The 27,240-nt window shown below is 48.3% G+C and overlaps 1 protein-coding gene across 5 annotated transcripts in view; it reads right to left on the bottom strand.

The window, feature by feature from the left end:
• The window catches only part of LOC101481705 (AT-rich interactive domain-containing protein 1B), a 188,856-nt gene that overhangs the window by 153,015 nt on the left and 8,601 nt on the right, over window positions 1-27,240 (bottom strand). For 4 of the 5 annotated variants that reach the window (XM_004566496.3, XM_076877231.1, XM_076877230.1 and 1 more), the window contains exon 1: window positions 3,427-5,362. The exons of the other annotated variant lie outside the window; for it this stretch is intronic. In XM_004566496.3, coding sequence (XP_004566553.3) covers window positions 3,427-4,671 — 1,245 coding nt within the window. In that variant the 5' untranslated portion in view covers window positions 4,672-5,362. Of the gene's footprint in view, window positions 1-3,426; window positions 5,363-27,240 lie in introns of those variants that run through there. 5 annotated transcript variants of the gene reach the window in all.

Raw genomic sequence — 27,240 nt, forward strand, 5'->3', positions numbered from 1 at the left:
TCAGAATTAATTGGTGTTTTGTGGAAACCGCATGTAGACCAGGGAGAACCCCGGCCTGCCAATTACCTACGCCGGCTCCACGTTTCATCCAAGGAAGATGAAAAATGCTGCGCAGGCCCTTATCGGACGCAACAGAGCAAATTAAAATTTCACTCTAGTGTTGCTAATCAGCATCGCGCTGGCTGGCCGAGACAGATGTAAACAAAACAACATAAACAAACGGCAGGCGGGGGGGGGCTGAGGTTGGACTGCTTACTGCTGACGAAAGGACTTCAGCCTGCCACGGCCAGCACATACAAACAGAGGAAAGAAACACAAACACTCAAGGACACCCACACACACAGAAACATCTAAAAGCACAAAGCCCACACACACACACACACACACACACACACACACACACACCTGCGTGTCCATTTCCTGACCAGACCCCGTGGGCTGTCCATCTGATGCAGAACATGTACCATAAATTAAATTCCAGCAGCCATACTCAGGCCCATCACTATGCACAAGGCTCCCCGAGATAGCCGCATAATACAAAGTGACATTGATGCATTGCTCCCATTATAAAGTCTTTGTTCGTATCACACTAATAATTCATAAGAGAGAAATGTAAACAGTATGCACTGGAGAGCACTGCGAGCAGGGATCATTTCAAGGTAAGCACATTACCCAAGGATGGGATTCGGTCGAGCCTTTGATAACGCAGAGCTACCGAGCTTTGATTTCAATTCGAAGAAGAAGAAAAACACACACAAAGGAAAACACTGAGCATAATAGTGACAAATTAGTGGAAACTGTAAATATCCATTAATTTTTGTTTTATTAGGTCAGATTTGTAATTATCTCAGCAACACTATCTCCCTCTTACTAGGCCCTCATTATTATCTGCTAATTGCTTTTTTCCTTCTGTGTGTGTTCTGATTAGGAGACAACAGACGGATGCTCGTCACATATAGGACGAGATAGAAAGAATTTTATTTGCGACGTAAACTTAAACAAGTCGTTAAAATTGCATGTGGTGTTGTAGCGGTGCAATAGTTGCACGGTGTGTGTGAGGAGGAACCACAGGCAGCAGAGAAACACAGGAGGAGATATCCCAGCAGAAAATCTCAAACTACAGCCACAACAATGCTCAGCTGCCCTCCAATCAAACGCAACCCGGGAATTAGAAAAGAAGGTTCAATGTCATTTTCAGGAGTGTCGACACGCACCTGTACACACACACAGCCTTCAGTTTGGTGAATGGCCACTGTAGTGGGATGTTGTTGGGGGGGGGGCAGCAGTGTAAATGAGGTGCACTCGTTTTGTTCACAGCTTGCTCCTGAAGAGAGGCAGTGGGGAGGGAAATTGAATTTGAAAGAGGGGAAGCTGTGCCAACAGGTGACAGAGGCGTGCTTCGACCAAACGCACTCTGAAGTGAGGCGCAGTCATATCACGGGGCCAATTTGGAGGCAGTATTATGCACTACACCGCTCTGCGTTTTTCACACAGCCTGTCACAGCGCGCAGGAGAGCACCGCTGCCGCTCCAAATATGAATTAAACATAGGCCTTTTGTAGCGTGAATATACCGCTGCTGAAATGTTGGTAGAGTCAAGAAAAAACAGAGTAGCACACTCACTTACTCCCAGAGTGGAAAACTGCGACATAAAACTGGTAAATGTGAGAGGAGTTTCGATGCGTGGTGTGTCAGAATGAACAAAAATGCAGAAGGAATGAAGCTCATGCGCCTGACTGATCTGTCTGTCTGCGATTTAATAAATAGAAGTCATGCAAACAGCCACTAATAATTAGCTATTGTGTTACAGAGTTAAATTGCTCTAGTTTTCTGGTGACCATCTTATCAGTGCATAATTTGCTACGATCAACACAACAGCAATCCCTCCCACGCTAAAACATTCACTTCATTTCCTCAGCATCTAACACAAATTGCCTTTGATTGAAACAATGTAGGCTAATGAACTGCTTTTGTTTTGTGAGAGGCAGACACTATAAGCTGTGCTCAGCCACCTTGCCCTCCAGTCGTCCAGATGTGCCATCCAGCAGTGCGCATAATTTAGTGCGTCGAAAACAACCTCACGATAACGGCTCTTCTGGAGAAACTCTATGATGTTTAGGTTCGGGGTTCTCGACTGGCAGCTACTCCCTCGCCTGGCTGCAGGTCTGCAGGCAGCAGAAATGTTGGGGGGCGGGGGGCACTTGCTCCGTCTCCAACACTGTCACTGCTCATGTCCCCAGGAGGAAAGCATTCAGCCTCAGCTGCAAGAGCATCCAACAGCTTCAGGGGCTACAGGGTAAAAGCTGAAGGAGGGCTTCTGCAAAGCCTTTTATTTCTAAATATATCTATTATTATACTGCATTATATATTACATGGCAATTAAATAAAATAAATAAAAGTGTTGTACAATTTTTGACAATTCTGTTTAATCAGAAAAAATTTAGCCCAATAATTCATTTTTTTAAATGTTCCACACTGAATTCAGCGTGTGTTTTCTTCTGTTGTGGCAGACACTGCAGCCTTTTGCATGTCTGCTCAGCGAGGAGAAAAATAATGGAAATGATCAAGAGCAAGCTAACCTTCAAAAAACTTCAAATATTACACTGGAAGGTCTCCAACGCCACAATGTTCCCAAAAGACGCGAACGCATCACCACTCCAGGAAAAACACCCCTGCAAGAAATCCTCCGGATTTTTCCTGAATGCCTTCTGCCCAGCGGGGCCACAGGGAGCCAATCAGATGGCTGACTGGGTGTCAACTGTACGCCTGGAGTACACAAAGCTTTTAGCTACTTTACCTCCACTATTCAAATTCCGAACAGGGAATAAACAAGACGCGCAGGAGCGCTCCAGCTCCACGCAGAGCGCGCAGAGGAGGACAGGCGCCTTTTCCATGGGCGCAACGGCCGATGCCATTTCAACTGAGCTAACAGACGAATGCTGTAGTTTGTTAGCATGTTATCTTCTACGTGAATTTTTCACGGGTGCTTCGAACACAGCACCACTTCAAAACAGGGCCTTTGGCACCACGTCGGCACAGAGGTGAACCTTCCAGCGCGGCCGGGTTTTAGTTTGGCGCATGAAACTGCAAAACTGAGGAGTACACAACTGCAGTGTGGACATGTAAGCTGTGGTGACAGAACGCGGGCTATTAATGAGCCCATGTGAATTTTTAAAAAAGCAACTCCAATGCGTCTTCAAAAAAAAAAAAAAGAATACATGAAAGAAATACATGCGCGCAGATTTCTTCCCACTGTTCATATTAAAGCCTCAGTCAGAGGTCTGTGCGTATGTGTGTGTATGTAACAATGTAACACGATTTTAAAGGTCACTCACACACACACACACACACACACACACACACACACACACACACACACAGCATCATGAGGACACCGGGGGGCCTCACACAAGTTTCTTAAACTCACCTGCGTCCTGCCGAGGCCCTGCGTTGCGTTGCCAGGGTTCATTGCGTGTGGATGGCTCCTCTGCTGCCCTCCCCAGTGGGCCGAAGTGGCTCCATACTGGGACCCCACGTCTTTTCCCGGGCCCATGCCGGCTTGCTGCTGAGCCGTAGGGCCGCTGTAGTCCTGATAGGCACCCCCGTAGCCCCGCATCATCGGGCTGGGGGACGTCAGCAGTTGGTTGAGGGTCGGGGTCGCCCCCGAGGGATGCTGCTGCTGCTGTGGCTGCGGCTGGGTTTGTCCCGGGAACCTCTGGAAGCCAGCCGAAGCAGCTCCCAGAGGAGACTTGCCGTGGCTCGCAGAGGAGTTGCTGCCCATCATCATGTTCCCAGGTTGCCGACATCCAGAGGGGCCCATCATCCCGTAGCCCCCGCCGCCGTAGCCCGCTCGGTAGGCGGGATACTGGCCGTACTGGCTGTTGTGGTACCCTGCTTCGTGGGAGTTCTCCATGCTGTTATGTGCCGAGGAGTGCGTTATCCCCATCCCGCTGCTTTGTTGCTGCTGCCCGCCATGTTGCTCGTAGCAGGGCCTCGGAGTGTAATAGTTGTTATTGAACTCGGAGTTGTTACTCGGTGGCCCCAAGTTCGAGTGCTCGTACCTGGCGGCCATCATCCTCTCGGAGGGCTTACAGGTGAGCTCCCCTTCACCTTTCCCTGTCATGTGCTGCTGCTGTGGCTCCTCCTGGCCCCCCAACAGGTTCTCTTTGCCGCTGTGGTGTTGGTGATCCGCGCTCCTGTCCCCGCGGGGAACCTGGCCGTTGTTATTGGCGCTGTTGTTACTTTGGATCTGCCGCTGCTGATGTGGCGCAAACTGGCCGAATTGCGGCGGCGGCTGCTGCGGTGGCTGAGACTGAGGGGGATCTCCGCTCCCCGCACATTTCAGCTTGTGGTTCGCGATCAAACTCGACTCCATCGAGGAAGGGCTCGAATTAGTCGACGCCGTGGCGGACGCGAGGTTATTCCCAGCCTTGTCGTGTCCGTCCGGAGCGCCGTGACTCGTGGAAGTTGAATGGACCATGCTGAGCTCGTTCCGGCGGTGATGATCTACATTATTCAGAGTCCCATCTCCAGCAGCCAGCATCGGTCCCGTTCGCTGTCCTGTACCTCCTCCTCCGGATTTCCCCGAATTGAGCTCGGGACCCAGACCGCCGGCTAGTTTCTTATTTTTGCTGTTGGTTCTGGTCGGAGCCGATGCCACTTGCGCAGCCATGGTCACTCCAACATCTCAGCGCGCAGTGACAGCGAGCCCCGACCAGCCGCGCGCGCACAAAATAACACAGAGGGGAGAAAACACGAGCTCAGGGGTCAAAAATAAAACCCGCGGAAAAAGCTTCGCCTGGCTGTCGCGCTGCTGCTACGGTGGCGTCAGCGAGGCTTCATCTTCAAAGTTTCTCTGGCAGGTTTAAAGAAACTTTTTGCCTTCCCCCCTCCGCCTCTCCTCCATCCCGGTTCTCAGTAATGTGTAGCAGCGTCTCCTGGAGCCCTTGTGGCCCAGCATGGCATGAGAGAGAGCGGGCTCTACCAGCTTATCCACCTCCAGGGCTCCGGCGTGCCTCACATGGAAAATCCGGACTGGAGTAGCGAGCCATTAGGCACGCCGCGTAACGGTCTTTCCACGTTTACAATAATTTGCGAATCGATTTCAGGATAAAAAACGACCCGCGCGGTGCCAAAACGGTGCTCGCAATACACAACATGCCCCCGGAGTCATCACAACGCCTAGCTTTAATTTATCAGCACATCAGGAAACCAAGACGGAAAAGCCGACCTTTAACTTCAAAGTTTGTTTCGTTTTTGGATGAATTTACAAATCACGTCCTCGCGTGCTGCTCCACTCCACGGCGACCCTCCAGACGAGCGCGCTAACGAAACATGAAGTTAGGCTTTGCGAGTTTCTGCGCCATTATCCAGATCAGATTTTCCCTCTCCCCACCCTCCCTCCCTGTCCCTCGGCTCAAGCCAGTTCTCTGCAGCTCTGACAGCAGTCGGACACGCAACCGCAAGCGGTGCGCAATAATGTTGCCATCCGAATAAGAACGTAAGCTCACTTTATAACAGCTTTAACGCCCCAACACCTCCACCACGGTTCCCATCACAGTCTTGTTTTCAACCCTAAATGATCTACTACCTCTCCAACAAAGACACACGGTAATCCCGTAATAACAGGAAACCCAGGAAATCTGTAATAACTATTAATCTATAGGACTAACTGATGCGACAGCAGATAGAAACCGCATTAAACAGGATTAGGTAACTATATGGATGGAATGGAATATAAGTGTAGATTAAAGCTCTTCCTCATCAGGGTCTTATTTGAATACAAGTCTACATTGTTTAATTTCCTTTAATGGATTTACTTTGTCAGAAAAAACTTGTCTGAAATTTGAATGAAATAAAACAAAAAAAAAAGAGGAGGGGGGGCAACCCCGGTTGCAATGTAAGACCACACGAAACCAAAGTCTACAAGATATGCTACCCCATCAATGGTAGTCAAACATGAATGTAAAATAGTGCTTAGTAAAGAAGCCAGGGTGTCTGCTGGGACTTGAATGAGCAGAGGGTCTGCTTTGATGAGATCAGATGCATTTGATCAACAGAGGGAGCTGCGGATGAAAGAGAGGTAGGGGGGGGGGGGGGGGGGGGGGGGGGGATTTGGAGATGAGAGTTGTGCTGAGGATGGCCGCGGTAATGATAATGACTGCTGGTGGTGGGAACAAATGTGAGGAAGCCGAGGAGGATGCTGACGGTGGAGGTGACTGACTTACAGGCGCGGCGATGCTCGTATTTTTCTAACACATAATTGATGCCTTGGGTCACACGGGTTCAAGCGAGGAGACACAGTTTGCTCCGCCTGAGAGTGTACTCTGTGTTCAGAGTGGGATAATTCACTACCAGCCATGTCCATGACAATGGGAAGACCCCTGCTGGAGGTACAGCGTCAGTACAAGCTGTAGGTTAAAAATATAAACGTTTAAAGATACAAGAAAAAAAACACATAAAAGTGTACATTTGTGGTTCCACCCTCACGATGCACGCACGATAAATATAGCGTGCGACAGCAAGAGGCCCAATCCCACTTTTACACCTGGATGCTCGCTCACGGAGGCAATTTAAACCGAGTGACATCCCTGGAAACCTTCACCAGCCACTTGCCTTTATGAGCCCATACCCAGGGCCTAAAAGCTACAACTCCGAGCCTCTAGAGTCTTCACTATTCAGTATGGTCAGGCCCAGCCTATAGCACCTACAGGCACAAAGACGATGCCATGTTTACATCCTGTGTGCAGGTGACAGGAAGGACCTGTACCAGTTTGTATTAGGAGAAAAAAATGCAGACTTGGAAACCTTGTGTGATTAGAACGAGCCTCATCCCCATCCTTCCCGCTTGCCGTACTTTGCACACATGACGTTTGTGGCTCCCATCAGTGTCCCAGATCAAAGCACTGATCTCATCTAGAGCAACAGCACCACTGACAGTGAGGGGACCTGGGGCATTAGCATATTCTATGATGGCGCCCGGCTTTTCAAGCCGTTGCCTCGGCTGCAGCTCTGGGTGTGCCGCGCTGTGGCTTTGCAACTGTAATTTCCCTCTCTCACTCATTAAAAAAAGCCCACTGTTCTCCTATTAATTCGCAGACACACTGATCTGTTTGAATGGCTAGGATGGGTGTGTGTGTGTGTGTAGGAGGGAGGTGGAGGAGGGCAATGGCTCAGCGCATTTGCATTTATGTTTAATTTATAACCTTCAGGGGCCCCCTGATGCAGCAAGATTGAAACAATAACTCCAGACAAACACGGGGAAGAGAGGAGGAGGAGCTGGAGGAGGGTGGATGGAATTAAAAATATACAGATCTGGGATGGTATGTGCTTTGAATGTGTGTGTTTGAGCATGTGTGTGTGTGTGTGTGTGGGTGGAGAAGGATGCTGCTGCTGTCTCTGCACGATATGCATACATTTTTGCAAGTATTCGTTGGTGCATCTGCATCGCACACACACTCAGGCTCTCTGACAGAGAGACAGAGGTCTCCAATCCACGGGGGGATAACATGCCACGGTGAGTGTCTGTCAGGAGGAGAGCTGGAGCCTGTTCTGGGCGAGTCTGCAGGGATCTCCCCCTTAGCAGCACAGAGCAGCACAGCACAGCAGCACAAGCCTGGCCAAGCACAGAAAGTGGGTCAGCCCGAAACGCACGCATGCACGTATGCACAGACACACAAACACACACGCACGGCTAAGATAGATGCAGCCCTGGTGTCACGCTGTGGGTGTATTTGAAAGAAACAGAGTGCAGAGAGAGAATGCACACATAATGTTTGTGCAGATCAGAGCGACCGCCGTGGTATATTTTGCATTAGCGATGTGGAGATGGGCGCCGCGTTTAAGACGAGGGGTAGATGGCTAAGGAGTAAAGGGGGGTGGGGGGTGCAGCTGAGACAAAAAGCCAGCCAGCCATTGTGAGCACACCCTATGGAAGTGCATCAAATTGATCCATAGCCTTTTCATTTCAGGCTTGGGTAAATAACAGAATTTGCATTGATCATTCTGCAAAACCAGGCAACGACGGGCTTGGGAGCGTACGGCATGTGTGTGTGTGTGTGAGTGTGTGTTGGTGTGGCCGCTAACAAAACACATCTCTTATTCCTTTCAGCTCCTTGCGGAGTCGAGGGCCTCACCAGAGCCCTACAAACAGCTATGATGGATAAAATGTTTTCAACAACACTTCAGAGGAGTGGATGCTATTGTGTCCGCCTGTATACTGAAACACAGAATCATAGAATTCCCAGGACACCGCATGCTCTATTTATGTGTTATGAAAAACATGACTCAAAAGAAAACGGAAAACAGCCATGCTCTACTTTCACTGTCAGCTATCATGTGAAGTGTGAAGAGGAGGAAGCGGATGAGAGCGAGATAGAGACGGGGAAAGGAGAGTAGAAGAGAGTGATTTTCTTCATCCGCAGATCCTATCCTGATGGTGACAGGGGACTGGGCTCTCAGAAACACACCCCCACTTTCTCCCCCTCCAGTACCTCTATCCCCCACTCCCCCCCTCTGATGCCTGTCACTGCTACTCTCTCCCTCCCTTCTTCTGACTGGAGGAGTGTGTGAAGTGTCCCCCGAGAGGCACCGACTCAAAGACGGTATTTACAAGATCCACACTGAGCCCACTTTTAACTGCCTGTGAAGAACTTCTCCCGCCGCCTTTGATGTGCCAACCTAATGGGGAATAGCTTGCCGGCAGTCATTGCATATGTTAGCGAGGCAAAGTGAGCTAATCCGCTAGCATTGCAAGGTAGATTTCAAGCTGCTTGTAGTAACGCTGAATGCTGTATAGTTTTGGTGCATTGCTGCCCCGAAAAAAGAAAAATCTCCACTGGCAAACAGACCCTGACAGGATGTGTGAGCTTTTAAAGAAGGAGCAAAAGGCAAACACTTTGCCTCTTCATAGTGCGTTTAGCACATCCTGACTCGAGGATAAATGTACAAGGTTATTGTAATTTCACTAGCACGGCCTACAGTTAAACTTTACGCTGTTTGAGTCACCTCCATTTGGTATTTGTATCAAAGTGTGTACATGTGCTTTCTCTAATGGCCAGCAGGGGGCGACTCATGTGGTTGACTGTAAAGAAGTGCATCTCATTTTCTCATTTCAAGAATGATGTTTTGGTAGCATGTAGGGTAAAACATTTAAACCACAAAGAAGCGTATGATTTCTCAGCCAGACAAGGGTCCAGGATGAGCTGGGGGGAGACTCACAGACTTCCCTCCTTTATGCTCATGAGCTCTAGAGACTCAGAGATGGACTCCGAGCAGAGCCACACTGAAAGGAGACGACCGAGATGTGCGGGCATCCGACTAGGACGCCTCCCGAGTAGCTCCTAGGTGAGGTGTTTTGGACACGTCTTGCCGGGAGGAGGCGCTGGGGCAGACACGGGACTCAGTGGACAGATTTTATCTCTCGGCTAGCTTGGCAGTGACTCAGTGTCCAAATGTGGGGACGTTCGGGATGCTGCTGACGGTGGAGGTGATCTGACTACAGGCATAGTGATGATCATATTCTTCTACATGTACATAGTTGATGCCTTGGGTCACACGGGTTCAAGCGGGGAGACTGAGAGCGTACTCTGTGTTCACTGCAAGCCACGTCCGTGACAATAGGACAGTGGGTGTGGACTCGGTGTCCACTCAGATGAGCTGGAAGAGATCACTGGGAAAAGGAAATCTGTGCTTCTCTGGTGAGACTGCTGTCCCTGTGACCCAAATGGCACAGCTCCCCTGTGACTGACACTTTCTACTGTATGACTGTGCACCGGCAATAGTGAAAATGACCAAAGGAACAACTCAAAAACACGGCTGACCATAAAACAGTGGTCGACATCCTGCTGGCTACGCTCATGTTCTGTTTGATATGATGTGATATCGTTTGGAGAGACAAGGACTGGATTGGAAATGAGTATTTCAGAGGGACAGATCAGGCTGAGCGGTTTGGACATGCACAGAGGACAAAGGATGATGAGGACGGAGCTGCCAGGCAGGAGGAAAAGAGGAAGACCTCAGAGGTTCATGGATGTAGAGAAGGGGGACATGCAGAGGGTTGGCGGGATCGGGAGCAGGCAAAAGATGAAGAAGATGATGATTTTTACCGAGGTGGTAGAAATGTTTCTGCCTCCTTCTGCTAATTGAAAGTTTAAAGGCCATGTGACACTTTTGGGGCCTCGTTTGCTGAGTTAACCACAATTGCACACACATGCACACAGCAGCAAATATCCAAAGGTAAAACACAGATGCTCATCCAACTTAGTTTTACCTTTAACAACGGCAGAGAGAAGGAAGGCTTTCATAACAAACAAAGGCATTTGGAACGATTTTGAATTAGGCTAATTAGGTTTGTGTTTTGTTTGTTGTTCAGGAGGCATGATCAAAGTGATATTTCAGCAATTTGTGTCAGCTCGGGAGAAGGGGGGGAAGAGTTTGGAGAATTCTGCCTATTAATCTCCTCAGGTTCGGCGCTCGGTGAGTTAGGGACGGTAATCAAAACAAGAGAATTATGAATAATGAAAAGCGTTGATCAGAAAATGAAACAAAACTGTAGATTTGTGCTTTATTATAAGAAAATTGGACTCTACCATTTTCCCCATTTTCCTGTTTCCAGCCCCTAAAAGGAGGGGGTGTCACAGTTTCAATGCATGCCAAATCCTCCGTGCTCAGTCTGAGGGGAAGAAGAAAAATCAAAGAGATATGGATGACTTGACCCAGGAGCGCAAAGTCTGAGAGCAACCGGCTGTTTTGATCTTATCTAATATTTATGAATAACTTCCTTGATATTTCCTTCACTCCATGAAGCCGTCCGCTTTTACACTGTTACACAATGATGTCTTAGAGGGGCAATGACGGAGATCAGACGGGGCCCCGGCTCAGAATACTGAGCACGCTCTCTCAATAGCCTGGGAGGAAACGCAGCAGCGAGCTATCTTACACTCTGTGATTGAAATACAAGCTCCACTAGACTGCGGCGTGTGTTGTGATGGTATTTGTGTCTCTGTCAACGAAGGCTAGGCACAGAGAGGGGAAAACGCCGTCGCCATTTGAGCATGAATATGAGCGTCTCCGTGTTCGTGCGCGCGACTGCGTCCTTTGCGTGTCTGCCCCTACATATGTACGGGTACGATTCTGCAGTGGGCCTGCCCGCGCTTTTCAGAGACGCAGCTGCCGTGGAACCATTCAAGGCTGTTTGGATCGGTAATGGCCTCTGATGCTTTTCACCATCTCTTCACAAAAGTCAAGTGTTCTCAACGTGTTATTTGCCCAAAGTGGCCTTGTTCCAAGGCTCTATTGTTAGCCTAATGGAGGCGAGACGACACCAAGACTCTAATTACGGACACCGACGATCAGCCCTGATAATATTGAGAGTAAAGTGGGTAATTTGTGGCTGTTGTGTTGAAGGCTTGACGAGAGGCAAAGAGAAGGGAGGGGGCGGCGAGGAGGAGAAGGAAGGTGGGGAAGTTGTTTCCTCGTGTCATCACCCCGTCGTCCGTCACCCAATTATTCCCCCCACGAGCAGAGAGTGGAGACGTGGGCACAGCAGGAGAATATTAATGGGATGTGTGACATTACGGTTCCTGCCCATTCAAAAGAAATGTTCTCTTACATTATGGGCCATCAACAGGTGATTTCTCACCGCTCGCTGAGCTTCGTGGAAGTATATCCCTGTTTCATAAAGCGCCGGCACACCGCAGCTGTGCTCGTCCGTCTTATTAAACACAGATATTACAGTGGGCCTGCTTTTATAGATCCCCGAGCTGGCAGCGTAGATAACCTTACATCCACCTGAGAGATTAGACGTCAATAATAAAAAGTCACGTGCCCCCAACTTTGGCCTTTAGCTCAAGTGCAGCCCGAGGTAAACACCCCATCAGCGCCTGCAACGGCAAGACAGGCACCAAAGCAACTCAGCAAGCCTGTGCCTATTCTGTCAACACCCAAAATCAAAGCCCCTCTCCCTTGAGTGATCTGTCCAAACAATTAAAATGGAACCTCTTTGTACCATCACACTTAACATGTCAGACAGAAAAATGAAAGGAGCCTCGTGTACTGGAGCCGCGTGCCGTCACGCCTCATGTGACAAGCCCCACGGAGAGAGCGGCACGCCACAGGACTGACAGCACTGTTCAAATTTTAAATATGTTTTGACACAAAATCAAAAGTTGCTCACCATTACGGGGGAGAGATTCCCCCTTTTCTGTGTGATCACTTATTAGACCCCTAGGTGAACGAGGCAGAAATACTGACACCTGAATATTCTCTTTGCGCTTTCTTTGACATCTTGGAGCAGGTCTGGGGATCGTTTCTCATTGTGAGATATCGTTTCGTAGTGAGATTGAAGCTCTGATCTCTCCACATCTGAGGCTCACCGAAAGCCACCAGTGATCAGTGAGGATTCCTGCCTGAGTTGCTCGGTTTTATCTGCTTTCTGCTGTCCAAAGCCAGGTTTGCTGCTGTTCCATCTCTGATTATTATAATACAGAGGACTTGACAGCTTTTGTGCAGCAGCTCTGACAGCCAACGCCGGGTTGTGTCTAGGAACCTGAAAATACGCAGAAGAAGAATCGCTAGGCTTTCTCTGCCTGCTCCAAAGCCGATCGGCTTGATGAATTTGATCCCAGAAGCGCACCGAGTGGACGAGAACTAATCAGCCGGCCAATCCCATCAATCGAACGAGCTGCCATCTGACATTTTCTTGTCATGTGACAATGGCGAATAATACATTTTCCTTTCACATTAATGAGCTCGAGTGGCTTTAAACATAATGGAAAGCGAGACTGTTTCACGGGTCTCGCCGTACTCTACGCATAATCCTGAAGATGAAATTCCTAATCTCCTTCCAAACAGGGAAGAGGTTTTTAAAGCAAGACCCCAATTATGCCCAGCCACAAATTAGCATGTTTAATGCAGCAAAATGTTTTAATAAAGAATAAAAGCAAAGCAGCAGAAAACAAAAGCCAACTGGGTAATAAGATTATCTCTGCCAGGCGCCCAGTGCACATCATTGTAGTTCACACAAACGGAAGAGATTATAAGTCACATTGAAAACAGCCTAATCCGTGAAAGACTCCCGATATGATTACTTTCTATTACGTTTGGTGACTGAGTGCCATGGATTTATCTCAAATCCTGAGGAGTCTTTAAAGTACAGTTGGACATAAAGGCAAAGAGCCAGTTGAAGATTAGTCGAATCCATCTGCGATAAGCTTCGGCAGTTTGGCCACAAACAGAGATAAACACCAATCTGAAGACCAGATGATGTAATACGCATTGGACAGCTATAGATTATCCCCGCAGATCGCAAATTTACATAATGTATCAAAGACGCCGGCGAGTTCCAAAAACCCAAAATGCATCATTTCTGTCGGAGCGGCGACTTAAACGCTGCCGTTTGGTTTATCGCCGTCTCCTCGGTCTCTGCCGCAGGTGTGCATCCGCCGCGTCCCGTCTCTGCCGGAGTCGTTATCTGACCTCCTCTTAGTTCCCGACAAGGTCAAACATCTCTTCTTAGGGAGAACCAGGCCTCGTCTGTTGCCGGAGAAGTATCCAAGTCGTACGTGGTGAAGGTCAGGGGCTGCATAATGAACTGGAAAATGTCACTTATATTACTCCCCATTTAAACAGCGGATTTTCCAGCACCAGGAACAAGGGTGATATTTACCCTTTTTCCTGCACAGGCCCGGAGCAAAGAGCCCTCTTAATCCAGCTCGGGGTGTGAAATTGAGTCGTATGTGTGAGGGAATGTGATTTCCTGCTCCCAGAGTTTAGTCTGTTACACCCCAACCCAGCTGCCTTGTGCATTACAACTACACGTGGCTGCTAAAATACAGAAGTGACGGCGCTGACCTTATGATGGAAAATAACAGCTAAATACGATAATAAATGTATGATTGATATTTGTCTGATGCCAAAATATATGCCCGCTGCGGTGACGGAGCAAATCCTAATTATTAGACTGATTATTCACATTTCCCAGCACATTTACGCAGCGACAGGAATGTCAACGCCTGCATAAATTAGCGTGAGAATAAAACAAGAGAGGCGACAAGGCAGGGATGACGAAAGGGCATCCAAAGGAGAATGTTAATAATGATTCCTCTAAAACAATTTCCATTAATTATCAGCCTTCTCGCCAGGGAGTAATATCTACATGCCCGAGGCAGGTTTAAATTGCATAGTCTGCCTAAGAAAAGAGACAAAGACTCCCCAGTGTCCAGCTACTCTCATCCGAACAGGAAGGCTTGAGGAACGCCCAGGAGACAGCGCCACAAAAGCAGAAGCTAAGCTATTAGCACAGCGTCACGTCGGCAGCTGGATCTACCCGATGCTCTTTGTGTTGAACGATGCTGCGCAACAACAAACGGGAGACATGAACGGGCTAGTTTTCACTTGATGATCACGCACACGCCACCTGAAGTGGACAGCACTGCCAGATTGCTGCTGAGTCTGAGCTGCCCGCTGCACAGCTAACAGACAATGTCAAAGGTAGGACGTGAATAATACCATCATTTCATATTCCGACTCCCTGCCAAGGAACGTGTCACTCGGACACCAGGTCACATACCCAGGCAGCATGTGAAGGCAGAGGTGGGGCCGCGAGCTTTTCCGAGAGGAGAGGGAAGGCGGCCAGCTAATGTCACGCACGCTGGCGTCGGGGATCTTCTCGGCCCTCCCCCCCTGACAGTTATTCTACAGCCAAGCTGGCATCTCGCCTCTCTTCGCGGCCTACGTGAACCTGCTTTGCTCGGTGACACCGGGCGTGTCTCCTGGGTACGGGCACACCTGGCAGACTGTCAGCGGGCACAGGTTTTAAGAGAGGGCAAAGAGGGCAAGGCAGGGAGGGGCGGGCGCTCTGGGATATCTTCAGGCAAGAAACGACAGCGCGTAATAAACTCGGAGAGCGAGTCAGCCTTCGCTGCAAGCCTGCGACTGATGTGACACACAGTAAATACTGATTTTATCCCAAGTTACAGACACTGGTGCTTTTAAAGCACCATGCTACAGATCATAACTGTTTAAAAAAAGAATTCAAGGATCTTTTTAGCTTGTCATTAGAAAAAAATGAACACCAGCATGTTAGAAATCGACATGAGAATCAGAGTTTTCACACTGATATGAAAACAGTGGATGACAAAAAGATCTCGACTGACGGAACACAGCTTAAATATGAAAAGCTCATTTCTTAAATACATTTACAAATATGCAAAGAAAACAGAGCTGAAGCAGCACACATAACGAAAGCCAACGTTCCTCTCGTTAGAACCTTTCTGATGTCCCAACGCCCGCCGCTCTGAGAGGCCGGACGTCTCATTTGCAAGCGAGGGCCTGGAGAAGAAACGGCTGCCCACTGGCCTGTCCGTCAAAGGGCTCACTGGGGAGAGTGTGTGCGTGAGCTTCAAAGCGTGCATGTGTGTGTTGATTAATATCGGGAGGGCAGGGCAGTGCTCAGGCTGTCGGTGAGAGCGAGAGAGGACAGTTCTGTTCACTGCCGCCCAGGGAAAAGTCTGCTGGCGGAGGGGGTAATGAGCCAGAAACAGGCTGAGAGGAGAGGAAGAGGCACAAGGACAGGCCGGCACACTCCACCACCGACCTCACACATGCACCCTTCACTCAATCTCTGCCTCTGCCATCCCTTACACCCCCCCCCTCCAGGAAGCCAAGCACCATCAAGGCTCCTCTCATTTTCTCCTTCTCATTTCACCTTCCTTCCTTCCTTCCCTCCCTTTCTGTTCTGCTCTACGTCACACTCCACCTTGAAAAACACATTTGTATGTTTCTGCATGCACACGGTCACAGGTTAAGCATACACGCATCCTTGCACTCTTTTTCACGTGGGCCGTCCCCATTGTGCAAGGTCACTGTGGACATGACAATACATCCAATTACTGTGAACGAGGCAGCGGGTCATAAGGTTACGTGGTTTAAAAACACCGAAAAGGCTTTTAAAGGGTTTCTTATTTTGCAGTCCCCCCGAATTCTAATCATTTTGTTAAAATCCTTTCAGTAGGAAATGTTAGTGGTTTATATACAAATGTTATTGAGCTTTTTGTAGTGGATATTTTTGTTTTTATCCAAATATATAAAATCTTTCATTCATGCATCCATGTGCACATTTTATGAACTGCTTACCCACCTCAGGGTCGTTCTGCAACCTGAGCCTGTCCTCACTATCAGTGGGTGATAGGCGGGATGAACCCCGGGCAGCTCGCCAGGCCATCACAGGCCCGTACAACAAACATCATTTGATTTCTTATCCAGTCGTTAAGTGATGACGTGATGAATCCTACTTCCGGGCCTAAAGTAGTCTGCGTTTAATATGGCTTTTGTGTTGTTAACATGTTTAATGTTTTGTATTTTCTTCTATTTAATCTCAAAAAGCTCCTAAAACAGTCAGTGATCACTGTTGACCTCCCTCGGCTTTTATTACCGCTAATCATTTATTTAAGCTCAGTTTTTAAAACCTTACGATGTAACTACAGCCCAGCCCATGCAGCAGTATATGAATGACTAACCTCGTATTGTGGATGGATTATCTCAGTTGTTCTCCTGGCTGAAGTTTGGTCCTTTTACAGCATCCTGCCATGCGATTACATTTGATCCTGACCACCGAGAACACTCACGTTAACTTTTATCGAGTGGGAAAACGGTTAGCTTGTTTATATTATGCTAACATAGCTGTGTCGCTAGCGGTCACGTAGCACATCATTATATACCAGCTAGCCAAACTTCAGTAACCCTACAAACGTCACTGCTGTTTAGTTTTCTGTCTTCGTTTATGTTGGAAGTGATAGCAGAGCTGTACGTTTTAATTTGTTTCTAAAACCCCGCAGTCAGGAAATGCTGTCACAGGCTGGGTCTCTGACCCAGCGCTCTGAGTTCATTTTGTAATTGTCTCATTTTAGATATGTGATTAGTTTGTGTCATTCCTATTTAGCTTTAGTTAAGGAAAGGCAGTTATTATTTATTGTTTCCTTGGTTTCTATGTTTGAGTTCTTGTATCGTTCATCACGTGTTAGGTCTGTTAAGCTTGTGTTGTCATGTCTAGTTTCAGTGTTTCCTGTTTTATTTTGAAGGAGTCGTGTGTTCTTTGTTCATTGTATTTAGTTTCACTTCCCCTGTCCTGTCATTAGGTTCATGTCAGTCAGCTGTTCCTCCATGTGTTCCCACTTCCCCTAATCACCTCCTGTGTATTTAAGTTCTGTGTTTTCAGTGTGTCATTGTCAGATCGTCTGCCTTGTTTGCAAGCCAAGAAGTTGTGTCAAGTTTCCTCATGTTCCTGTTGTAGGTTTTTAACTTAATTTAGCTCACCCAGTTTAGTTTATTGTTAGCCTTGCATTTTGCCTTTTGTTTACAGTTATTTTGCCAGTCTCAATAAATGGCTCGTTTTCTGTTATTCAAGTCTTGTTTCACATTTTGTTTCCGTCTGCATTTGGGTCCACCCTTCACTCTACACACAGTCAGCCCTGCTGATTGTGACAGAACGACCTGACAATGACACACTGAAAACACAGGACTTAAATACACAGGAGGTGATTAGGGGAAGTGGGAACACATGGAGGAACAGCTGACTGACATGAACCTAATGACAGGACAGGGGAAGTGAAACTAAATACAATGAATAAAGAACACACGACTCCTTCAAAATAAAACTGTAGTCAGCAGTGCTTAGTGTTTGATTGTATGGTAACTACCATCACTATGATGTTAGCGGTTTAGCACACCGTGAACATGGAAACATCAGAAAGTCTAAACTGTGACTGGCTGTTTGTCTCTCTGTTAGCCCTGCAATAGACGGTCGACCTGTCCAGATGCACCCCGGCGCTCTCCTAGTGACAGGTGGGATAGGCCCCATCGCCCCCCTGGACTGTGACTCGGATAAGCTATTAGGGAAACGAAAAAATGAATATTTGTTGGGTCACCTTAAACGTCACTCTCAATGAATGATACTCTTACTCAGCGTCTTCTGGATGTGCAAGACGGCAACATACTCACGATGTGAAAATACAGCACGGCACTGTTGTGTTTATGCCTTCTTGTACTACCCCCAAGTGGCCAAAAACCAGATTAATGCAGGTTTCATCCATCTATTTCTCTTATCCCCTCTCGCCACAGGGCGAGTGAGAGGCTACACCAACATGCAGGTTTCAGCTTTGGCCAAATTTAATCCAAATCAAAGCCCCAAAACAGGAGCAATACTTCACCATTACATGAAAAAATAATGTTTTGATAGCAAGTAAATCTCTCTGACCACATAAGCACTCAGACAGTGCTCATAACAGCGCCAGCCTCAGAGAGGTAGGCCATAAAAACACACAACCACAGGACAAAATGGGCCAGCGTGTGCCTTTTCACGGTGGCCGGAGGATGATGAGGTAAACAAGAGACCACGGGTGGAGATTAAGAATAGACGGTCGGTGTTATGGCCGGGTCACGGTGTCAGGGGCTGCTCGTCCTGTCGAGGAATATTACTCTCCGATGCATTTGTGTGCTGCGTGCTTTCTGGGTGCAGGATCGAGCTGTGTGGGAGAGAGGACACATCCACTAAGACTTATGAGGGAAAGCTGGGCACAGAGGGTGAGGGGCAGGAAATAACATGAGCAATTTCATAAATGGAAGGGAGAGGCTGTGACTTCCTAAATCGTCTGTGAAAGACAGGGGGAGGGAGCGGCGAGGCAGGGGGAGATGGGAAAGGGGACATCGGGGAGAGAGATGGAGGGAGCTGAGAGGCGGCGTGACGCAGAGTGTGAAAGAGAAAGAAGAGAGAGGAGGGGGAGTCGGAGGTTGGTGGTATATGGATGTAACTGGGTGAAGGAGGCAGGGGCGATGTGAGAAAGAGAGAGGCTGGAGAGATGAAAAGATGAAGAGGGCAGATTTCCCACCAGCTGAGTGAGCACCTCTATTACCCTTTCTCTCTCTCCTTCTGCCGCTTCCCTCTCCTCCTCTATCTCGGTGTCCTATCAGCCTCGGTGTGGCATCCTCTCACATCAGATTAGCTCCAGCCCAGAGAGACGGTTCAAACTCCTCTGTCAAAGTTATTTAAAACACATCCGACGCCGAGGCCTCTCCGCTCCCTCCCGCCGTCTTCCTTTCTCCCCGTTCGTCCTTGTCACGGCCCAAAGTTAGGCTGAGGCTGAAGCTCCATCCGTGGCAGCTCAGCCGGGATGCGTATCTCCCCGTGGTGTTGAAAGTCACTCTCAATCAAACATGAGAGTGCTGGGGAGGACCTGGGTGTGGCAGGAAGGGAGACTGCTGGAGACCAGCTGATATAAGTGTGACCCACATGTTTATGTCAGCGAACTTTATCCATCTGTATGTTCAGACTCATTTAAAACTTTATTGTTTTCATGTCAGAGAGACTTTCTTTTAGTATAAGTGTTTGCTTGGCATCCTGTCCTGCTTTTTTTCTTTTAATTCACCACAAATCAATAAAAAAATGTTAGGTAAAAACAGAACACGGCGATCCAATCGAGCAGCTGAGGAAAGCATGACTGTGCATTGCCCAGCAAGCTACGGATGACTCCTGTGAGTAAGAGGAACATCTCACGCTACGAGCCATTGTGTCAAGGCTTCATCCCTCCTGATGAGCGAGGCCAGGTCGGTGTGGTAAGGCACAGCCCATTTTCTGACAGAGACGGCTGTTTGAGCTCTCCAGTCATGGCCTCGGTGATGAATGGCCTTCACTGCCAGAGAAAGAAAGGAAAAGGGGGCCTGGGAGCCCTCCGAGGATCGATACGAACGCACACGAGGACCTGCCTCGCATGTTAAAAACCCTGATCCGGCCCCAGCCCCCCGCTCACTCTCTCCGCTGTCTCCTGCATCACTGACGGACAAACCTCTGGGAGCTTGTGGGCGGGGAGCTGAGGCTGGGGAGGAAAGCTTTAGCGTGTGTGTGTGGAGGCATGTGTATCTACATGACGTGTGTCAGCAGGTTTCCAGAGGGGCTGGCACATCAGCAAACTCAAGGTCGACACACTACCCACAGGTGCAAGACGCACACAGACACGCACGACTTCTGCAGCCCACTGTTGATGCTGTGAAAGGGGCCACACTGTGACATGGTAATTCAGAGGTGTCTAAGGCGATGGATATCCTATTAATGAGCCCAAAACAATGACTAGACTAATGAGCTTATAATGGGAATATTGAATGCATGGGAATGGGATTGGGCCTTGTGTGAGCCAAGAAGGGGACCGTTGAATGAGAGCCAATGCACAAGGGCTAGAGGGCTAAAAGCTCGAGACGAATACAAACTGCGAGGGGCGTCACTGGGGCTAAAGGGGTAGGGCTGCGTGGAGAGGTGCACAGTCAGCCCAAATCAATACACCCCCCCCCCCCCCCACCTGGCTTGCCTTGTTGGGCCCGTGATATACGAGAGCAGGCAGCTTATCTGAGTATAAATAAAACATGAAAATGCTACAAATTATCAGGCCGAATGGACATAGATCTATTTACTGGGTAATGTTGTATTTTTTATTTGTCAGATCAGTCTGGGGTAGGAGGGCCTGATTGTAACTCTTGCATCCAATTTGAGTCGAGATGCGATTCGGCCCGTTTGCGAATTAATGAATTAATCAAAGACTGGTTGGTTTGAGAGGAGGACGAGAAGCCGACCAAGTAAAGCTGTGACGGGCTAATAGCTAGGAAAGGAATTACAGTCCAATCACTCGGTCCTATTCTGCCTTTCGCTGCGAGCCCGGCAGCCCCCTCCGTGTGATTTGATTCCATTTGGAGAGCCTTATTTTCCTCTTGATCTCACACATTAAGGACCTTTCTATTCACCAGAGCAGGAAACGGGGGAGGAAAGTCAGGGCAGCGGAATGGATTAGCACACAGCTGTTGAGACCGGGCAGGTCAATGTTTTAAATCTCTGGCCCTGTCCGGTTAAATCTGCTGGCCTGTACTTCACAGATACTCGGGGATCTAAGAGGGATAAATAGCTCTGAGCAAGATGGTTGACAACATAAACCTCTGGTCTAGGAAGGGGTGAGGTCGTGCCCTGCTAAAAGTGCGCCTTTAGTTGCCAAGTTAGATAATCCTTAAACATGGTTTAAAAACAACAGAGGCTACAAGGAAAGGATCCTAATAGGGAACAGCTGACTGCGTAAAGAAAAACCTTCCTGCGCTTTTGAAATGCTTGAAAGTGTTTACGGCACATTAAGAATAAAATCTACTCCCCAAACGCTCCGCTGCAGGACCAGCACAGATCAGCTGACCTTCAGTGGACAGATGTGTCGGCTGTGTAGTGTGTGTGCAATGCTGAGGTAGGAGATGGAACTTTACGAGCTGTGCATGTCTGCCCAGAGTGCAGCCAGCCAATTATCCCTCTTAATTATCTATTGACAAGATGGAATTGATGTTTTTGGAGTGCTGATTGGATAATCAGGAATTTTGGCCACAGTTATTCTCCTTGGCTGGTCTCACTCATCTGTCCAATCTGGTCTTCTTGTTTCAGTAATTTGCTCAGTTGCACAACATATTCCTACTGAACAATAATTTACGATCGCAGCGAAAGGCGTGGGAGATGTTGCATTTTGCTACCGAGGTTAGCACGAGTGCACACCGTGCAGTGCACGGGTTTAGCAAAACACATCGCCGGGCTTCTCTCCCAGAGGAGCCGTGTTTTCAGGAGCACCAAAGGCAACCTTTTCCATTCTGCTCCTTCATTAACCTCCACCTTTATCTGCAGACAGGCCGATGCTTCTTACGGGGCTCCATTTCCAAACCGGCCTTGTTCCGAACAAAAGAACATAGCCGCAATAATTTCTGTCCCTTTTCTCTTTTCACATCAGCAACTCTTCCCCCCGAGTCTGTTGGAGAGCTCGCTGGCACAGGACCAGGCAGGCACCGGGAACAGGAGAGCACAAGTCTGGAGTGACACTGATTGTGCCTCCTCTAATTAAACCCTACCTGACCCCGGTGTTGAGACATCATTAGTTCTCCGTCGTAATCATCGCAGAGCAGCAATTACATTCTGTTTGGCCCCATTTGCATTTCACAAGATTTCCTCGAACAATCAAAGATGGACTGGGAAAAGAGGAGAAGACAAATAAAGCACAGAGTCCTAAAAAAGCAGCTAAGCTCAGTTTCACAACAGCGTGCTGCAATGGAGCGTTGCAAAATATCACGGGAGCATTCAGATTAAAGGTTAAATATGTTGAGTCTTGGAGGCTGGGATTGTAGTCTGAGAGCATTCTCCCACTGTGCATTAATGCTATCCTCATGTTCTCTGCAGGGACTGGAAGGTAAGCCTCTGAACCGCGAGTGTAAAATTCTGCCAGAAACCAGAAACAGGTTTATTGTAGAGAAGCCTGCCTCAGTTTGGTAACGCATGGTGACAAAGAGAAACTGAGACACCAGAAATAATCGCACTCCAGAATACTCTGCTGCAGTGGCACGCTTGCAAAAACTGCACTAGATAGAAAAGACACACACAGCAGTGCAGAATAGAGCCATCTATGTAAGCATGTACTTCAGGTAAAGTGCACAAGGGCACATCCTCCATCTGTATTCTGGGTGACAGCAGCGCTGTGTCGGGGTAGAGTTTCTCTCCCTGAGATGCCATCTACACAGAAACAGTCGTACGTCACGGACATGAAGGAGCGCCCTCTGAAAGCTCACATGCACATTCGAACACGCCGAAGGAGACTTTTTCCTACCGGCTCCTCTCGTGCCTCTGCCGTTACTAAATCTGACAACGGCAGCAGAGTAAGATCGTTGTGTTAAGATGAGAATTATGCTGGCAAATACCCTAGGGGCCTCCCGCTTTCTAGGCAGCAGACGATCGGACGTGCAGTCTCATTTCCACGGCGCGGTAAATAGAAATGTTGTCATTAGAGTTCAGTCAACTGAACGGATGCAAAATAACACACAGAAATATGTGTACGCAAAATATCTGCAGCAAAATAAGCACAAGAACATCAGCTCATATTTAGAGCATCCACAAAACTTTGCTCATGACGCTCGCATTCGTGCAATAAACATCGCAGATTATAGTCAGTTCGCTGATCCTCACCATGCAACTCTACAACTTTATCCCCCCTGTGGCCCCCCCAACCCATCTCCTCTCAAGTGTTTCTAATCTCTAGAAAGTCTGTGGAGAGACACTGCTGTGAGACGCACTCTTCACTGTGACTCCAAACAAGATTATCTGACTGATACCAGGAGATGCATTCACTGTTTAGAGTTTGCAATAAAGCTTTATTATCGCATCATGACGGGGACACTGCAGAGCAGGGGTGTCAAACAAAAGGCCCGGGGACCACAACGGGCCCAGAAAAGTCTCCAATCCAGCCCCACTGGATGGCTTTGAAAAATGTGAAGAGCATAAATTTTGCATTTTCATAAGTTGTGCAGCTTTTCCTGCTGATAGAGACCTCACCACTGCCATTCCCAACTATTAAATAAACAAAAGTTTGCACTTTTCTCTAATTCTACACATTTATTTATTCCTGCTTTTAAACCAGGAGTGTCCAACTCCAGGTTTCAGATGTGTCCTTGATCCAACACAGCTGATTCACGTGGTTAAATGACCTCGTCAACATGTCTTGAAGTTCTCCAGAGGCCTGGGAATGAACTAATCATCTGATTCAGGTGTGTTGACCCAGGGTGAGATCTAAAACCTGCAGCACACCGGCCCTCCAGGCCTGGAGTTGCCCACCCCTGTATACAGAAAGGGGAGTCTCACTGGTCCGGACCCCTTTAGATCAAAGATCAAAATATAATACATAAGTGGAAATATTTTCTGAATTTCAGGAGCGGACCACGCCTCATTCACGCCCCTTCCGGCCTCAGGCTATATAACCAATACCTGCTGTTCTCGCTTTCATGCCCCCCCCTCCTCCTTTCTTCTCTTCTTCCTTTCATTCACTTCTCACTAGTGCACGGGGATCTGCCCGGCCCGGGAACCATTGCCAGTCCTCTACGAGGCCTTCCCCCAAACACAGTAGTCCCAGCTAATGAAACTAAAGTACTGCTACCCTCCACATCACCCCTGCAGAAGCTGCTCAGCCAGGAAAACTCGCGCCACGAAGCTCCCGGTGCAGTTTTTGTGCTGATGTTAGTGCCAGACAAGGTGGAGCTCTGAGGTTGAATGTTGCACACAATGCTCCTCCACATTCAGCAATCTTGATTGCTTTCATAATGCCTTAAGTTAGAAAAATGATAACAACAATAGATTATAAAAGTGCTATCACTCTGCTCAGAGAGAGTAAAAAATGCAGAGTTAAAAACAATAATAAATCACACTCAGTTTGATGAGCGCTGCTATGAAAATTGTCTTTATATTTTCACTTGACTGGCCCACAATAAGCCATACAATAAAATCCACCTCTTTCTGAAATTGCAATTACTTTGTGAGGAAATGATTCATAAAGGAACAACGTGATAAGAACTGCTAACAGGTTATTTAAGCATGCAGCGTTCGTCGTGGATAAAAACTTAGCTCGTACCATCAGGAGAGAACAAAGTGCATTCTGGTCCAGATTTCACATTAAGGCAATTTAAAATATTCCAGACTGCCTAATTTAGGGGTCGGACTTCTGTGTAACTTAATTCGACAAGATTAATTATACAATTAAATCCAAACTTCTCTCAATTATGCGGAGAAATACTGCCTGCCTGCTCGGGCCGACCCTTCACCTTTGCTGAGGCGAGGTACCTGATAAGCATAATTTTCAACAGGAGAAGAAGAAATTGCTGCCTATTTTGTTGCCGCGCTCGACTCAGCACATTATAGTCCTTTAATTGCCGGCAGACTTCGTCGCCGTGCCCTTGACACGGGAAAGCAAAATGTTATGCTATTCGCCGGCACGTTAGACAACGTGGGGAGCGCGCTGCTGATTGACAGGCCGATCCACTGAAACAAAAGACTTAATTGTGTCAGTTGATTCTGTAATTACAATCGGCAGTCTTGCCACTTCAGTTTCACCGATTCATCATCTGCGACAGGCAAATGCCTGATGACACAATACGGAGCTGGTATCGGAGAAGGGAGCGCCGTCTCCAAACAGGTGGACTCGGCCTGGTTAACCTGACTGAGGCTTAACGGGACGTTACTGCCCAGGCACACTCTCTTTGAAAATGTAGTCCTCTGCTGTCCTTTTATTCACATTGTACCCTTTGCAGCTACACTAAAGGGTCACCGAGAAGCACGGCGTAGGGCCGCTGCTAACCTCCCGCCTGCCTTCCTTTTCATATTTATGTGGAGGCTGCGAGCTTGAACCAGTAGGACGGACTTACAAAGAGCAGGTGGGCTCATCCTCCTTGACAAGAAGCCATTATCAGCACAGTTCTTGGAGCGAGAGAGCGAAACCACCAGGGATGGGTGTAAAACCTCAAAGACCTTCAAAATCCCACTTTCTCCCCTCACTCCCTCTCTCTCAATCCCTCCTTGTCATCATTTTATTTGCCCTCTGTCTGCTCTCTTCAGAGAAGGGGGGGAGGCGGGTGGGAAAGTGGGGTCTACTTGACCTTAATCTGCCCAGGAGTGAGTTTCAGAGAGATGACATGCAACCTCAGAGGTAAAGGGCAATTGTTTTTCCCCCTCTTCTGAGAGCCAATTTACAGACCCCGGGGAGTTTTTCCTGAAGCTGGGAACCATTTCAGGCTCTGCCATTGTTTTTGATTCACTCAGCTGAAAGGGGCTAAAAGAGCAGCCTGGCTTTTCCTTACTCTCGCTCTTCCCCCGCTCCATTTAATTCCATCCACCGCTCCTGTAACGCACGGCGGTACACGGAGAGACGTCTGCGCCGCCGCCTAAGAGAACATGTTCCTGCTTCACAGCAACGTCGCAGACGCCTGACAACATCCAGCACGAACACTGATAAGTAAATAAGTCCAAAAGGTGAGATTCAGCCTGAGGAAATGATGATGACGATTGCCCGACTGATGGGCGCTCCGATCAGATCCGCCTAATTAGCTCAGACGTGAGTCAAACGAGGACGACGTGAGGACGTGGCTTAAATGACAGCCGCTGATCGGCTGTATCGACAGAGGCCGCATCAGCATAACGTGCAGAAGAAAGTGCATCCATCTCCCCAGCTATAAACAAAACATCAGTTAAACTGGAAGGGTCCAATCAGCATGCAGCAGACAAATCTGAGGCTTGGATTTTCTCACAAACGCTCTGACAGAAGCGCTCGTATAGAAAAGTCAAGAAGTGCTGCATATTTAACAATGTATAAAGGCAGAGAAATTAGCCACTAGACAACTGTTTTGCTGAGCCAGTGCGAGCCATGAATTAATAATTCGGAGCAGAGTTATAAAGTTATTTGTTAACAGTAAATATTCTGTATGTGTCCCTGAGAGCATGACTTTTTAATAATTTGGGATTGTTAAACTTTAATGTTTAGCTCTATTCTGGAAACAATGGTGCTTAGGCGTAATTGATTCTTCTGGTACGGAGTAATTATGATGGCTGTGTCGAAGTGAAGCCTGATCCACTTGGCCCTGGGTGAGAGGGGAGAGCGAGGGAGGAGATTTGAAGGCGAGAAGGAAAGGTTTGGATATATCTCTTGGCAGACAGCCCGAGTGAACCAGAGGCAGAAAGCAGCACAGCGCTGGGAATAGCCACCAACCCAGAGCTATCGTCTAATCCTGACTCTCTTTTTTGGCCCGTTCGTTCCACGTCTGCTGGTATTTTTTGTCTAAATGTTCTGGGACTGCTAGACTCCATCGACGGTTCTTCCCGGGCCTCTTGCACGTGTCACTCTCCGTGACACCTCTCTGCCATCCGTGTCCCGAAAGCATCTCGCGTCTAGCACGTCACTGCGCCAAAGGCGGCAGACAGTCGATCTCAGCAGGGACAGCGTTTAATCCGTCAGGGCTCGGTGTTAATTACTCACACGTCCACGAGGCTCTGAAGTCAGGCCGAGTTGACGTGTCCTGGCGCTCCTCTTCAAAGGGAACGATCCCACGACCGTGTTTGTCGAAGGCGCGTCAACTTGGCAGATATTAATATGCGATGTAATATGCTCACAAACACATTTGGTAGTCGGGGGTCAGAGACGAGCGGGGTGAAAACAAACAGGCGGCGCAGTCCCTCCTCAGGTAAAGGTCGACTGCCACTGATGGGGTTTCCCGCGGGTCAGTGACACGTACCGCTTCACGGGAACCGCCAGGAGAAAAATGCCAATTGTCTCGTAGGTTGAGTCTTTATAGCAGACGCACAGTCATAGACGGGTCCCATCTAGAAGTGGCGTAGCAGGCCCTGGTCACAGCTGCTCTCCCCTGCCTCGGG

The sequence above is a fragment of the Maylandia zebra genome, linkage group LG19, assembly GCF_041146795.1.
Source record: "Maylandia zebra isolate NMK-2024a linkage group LG19, Mzebra_GT3a, whole genome shotgun sequence".
Lineage (NCBI taxonomy): Eukaryota > Metazoa > Chordata > Actinopteri > Cichliformes > Cichlidae > Maylandia > Maylandia zebra.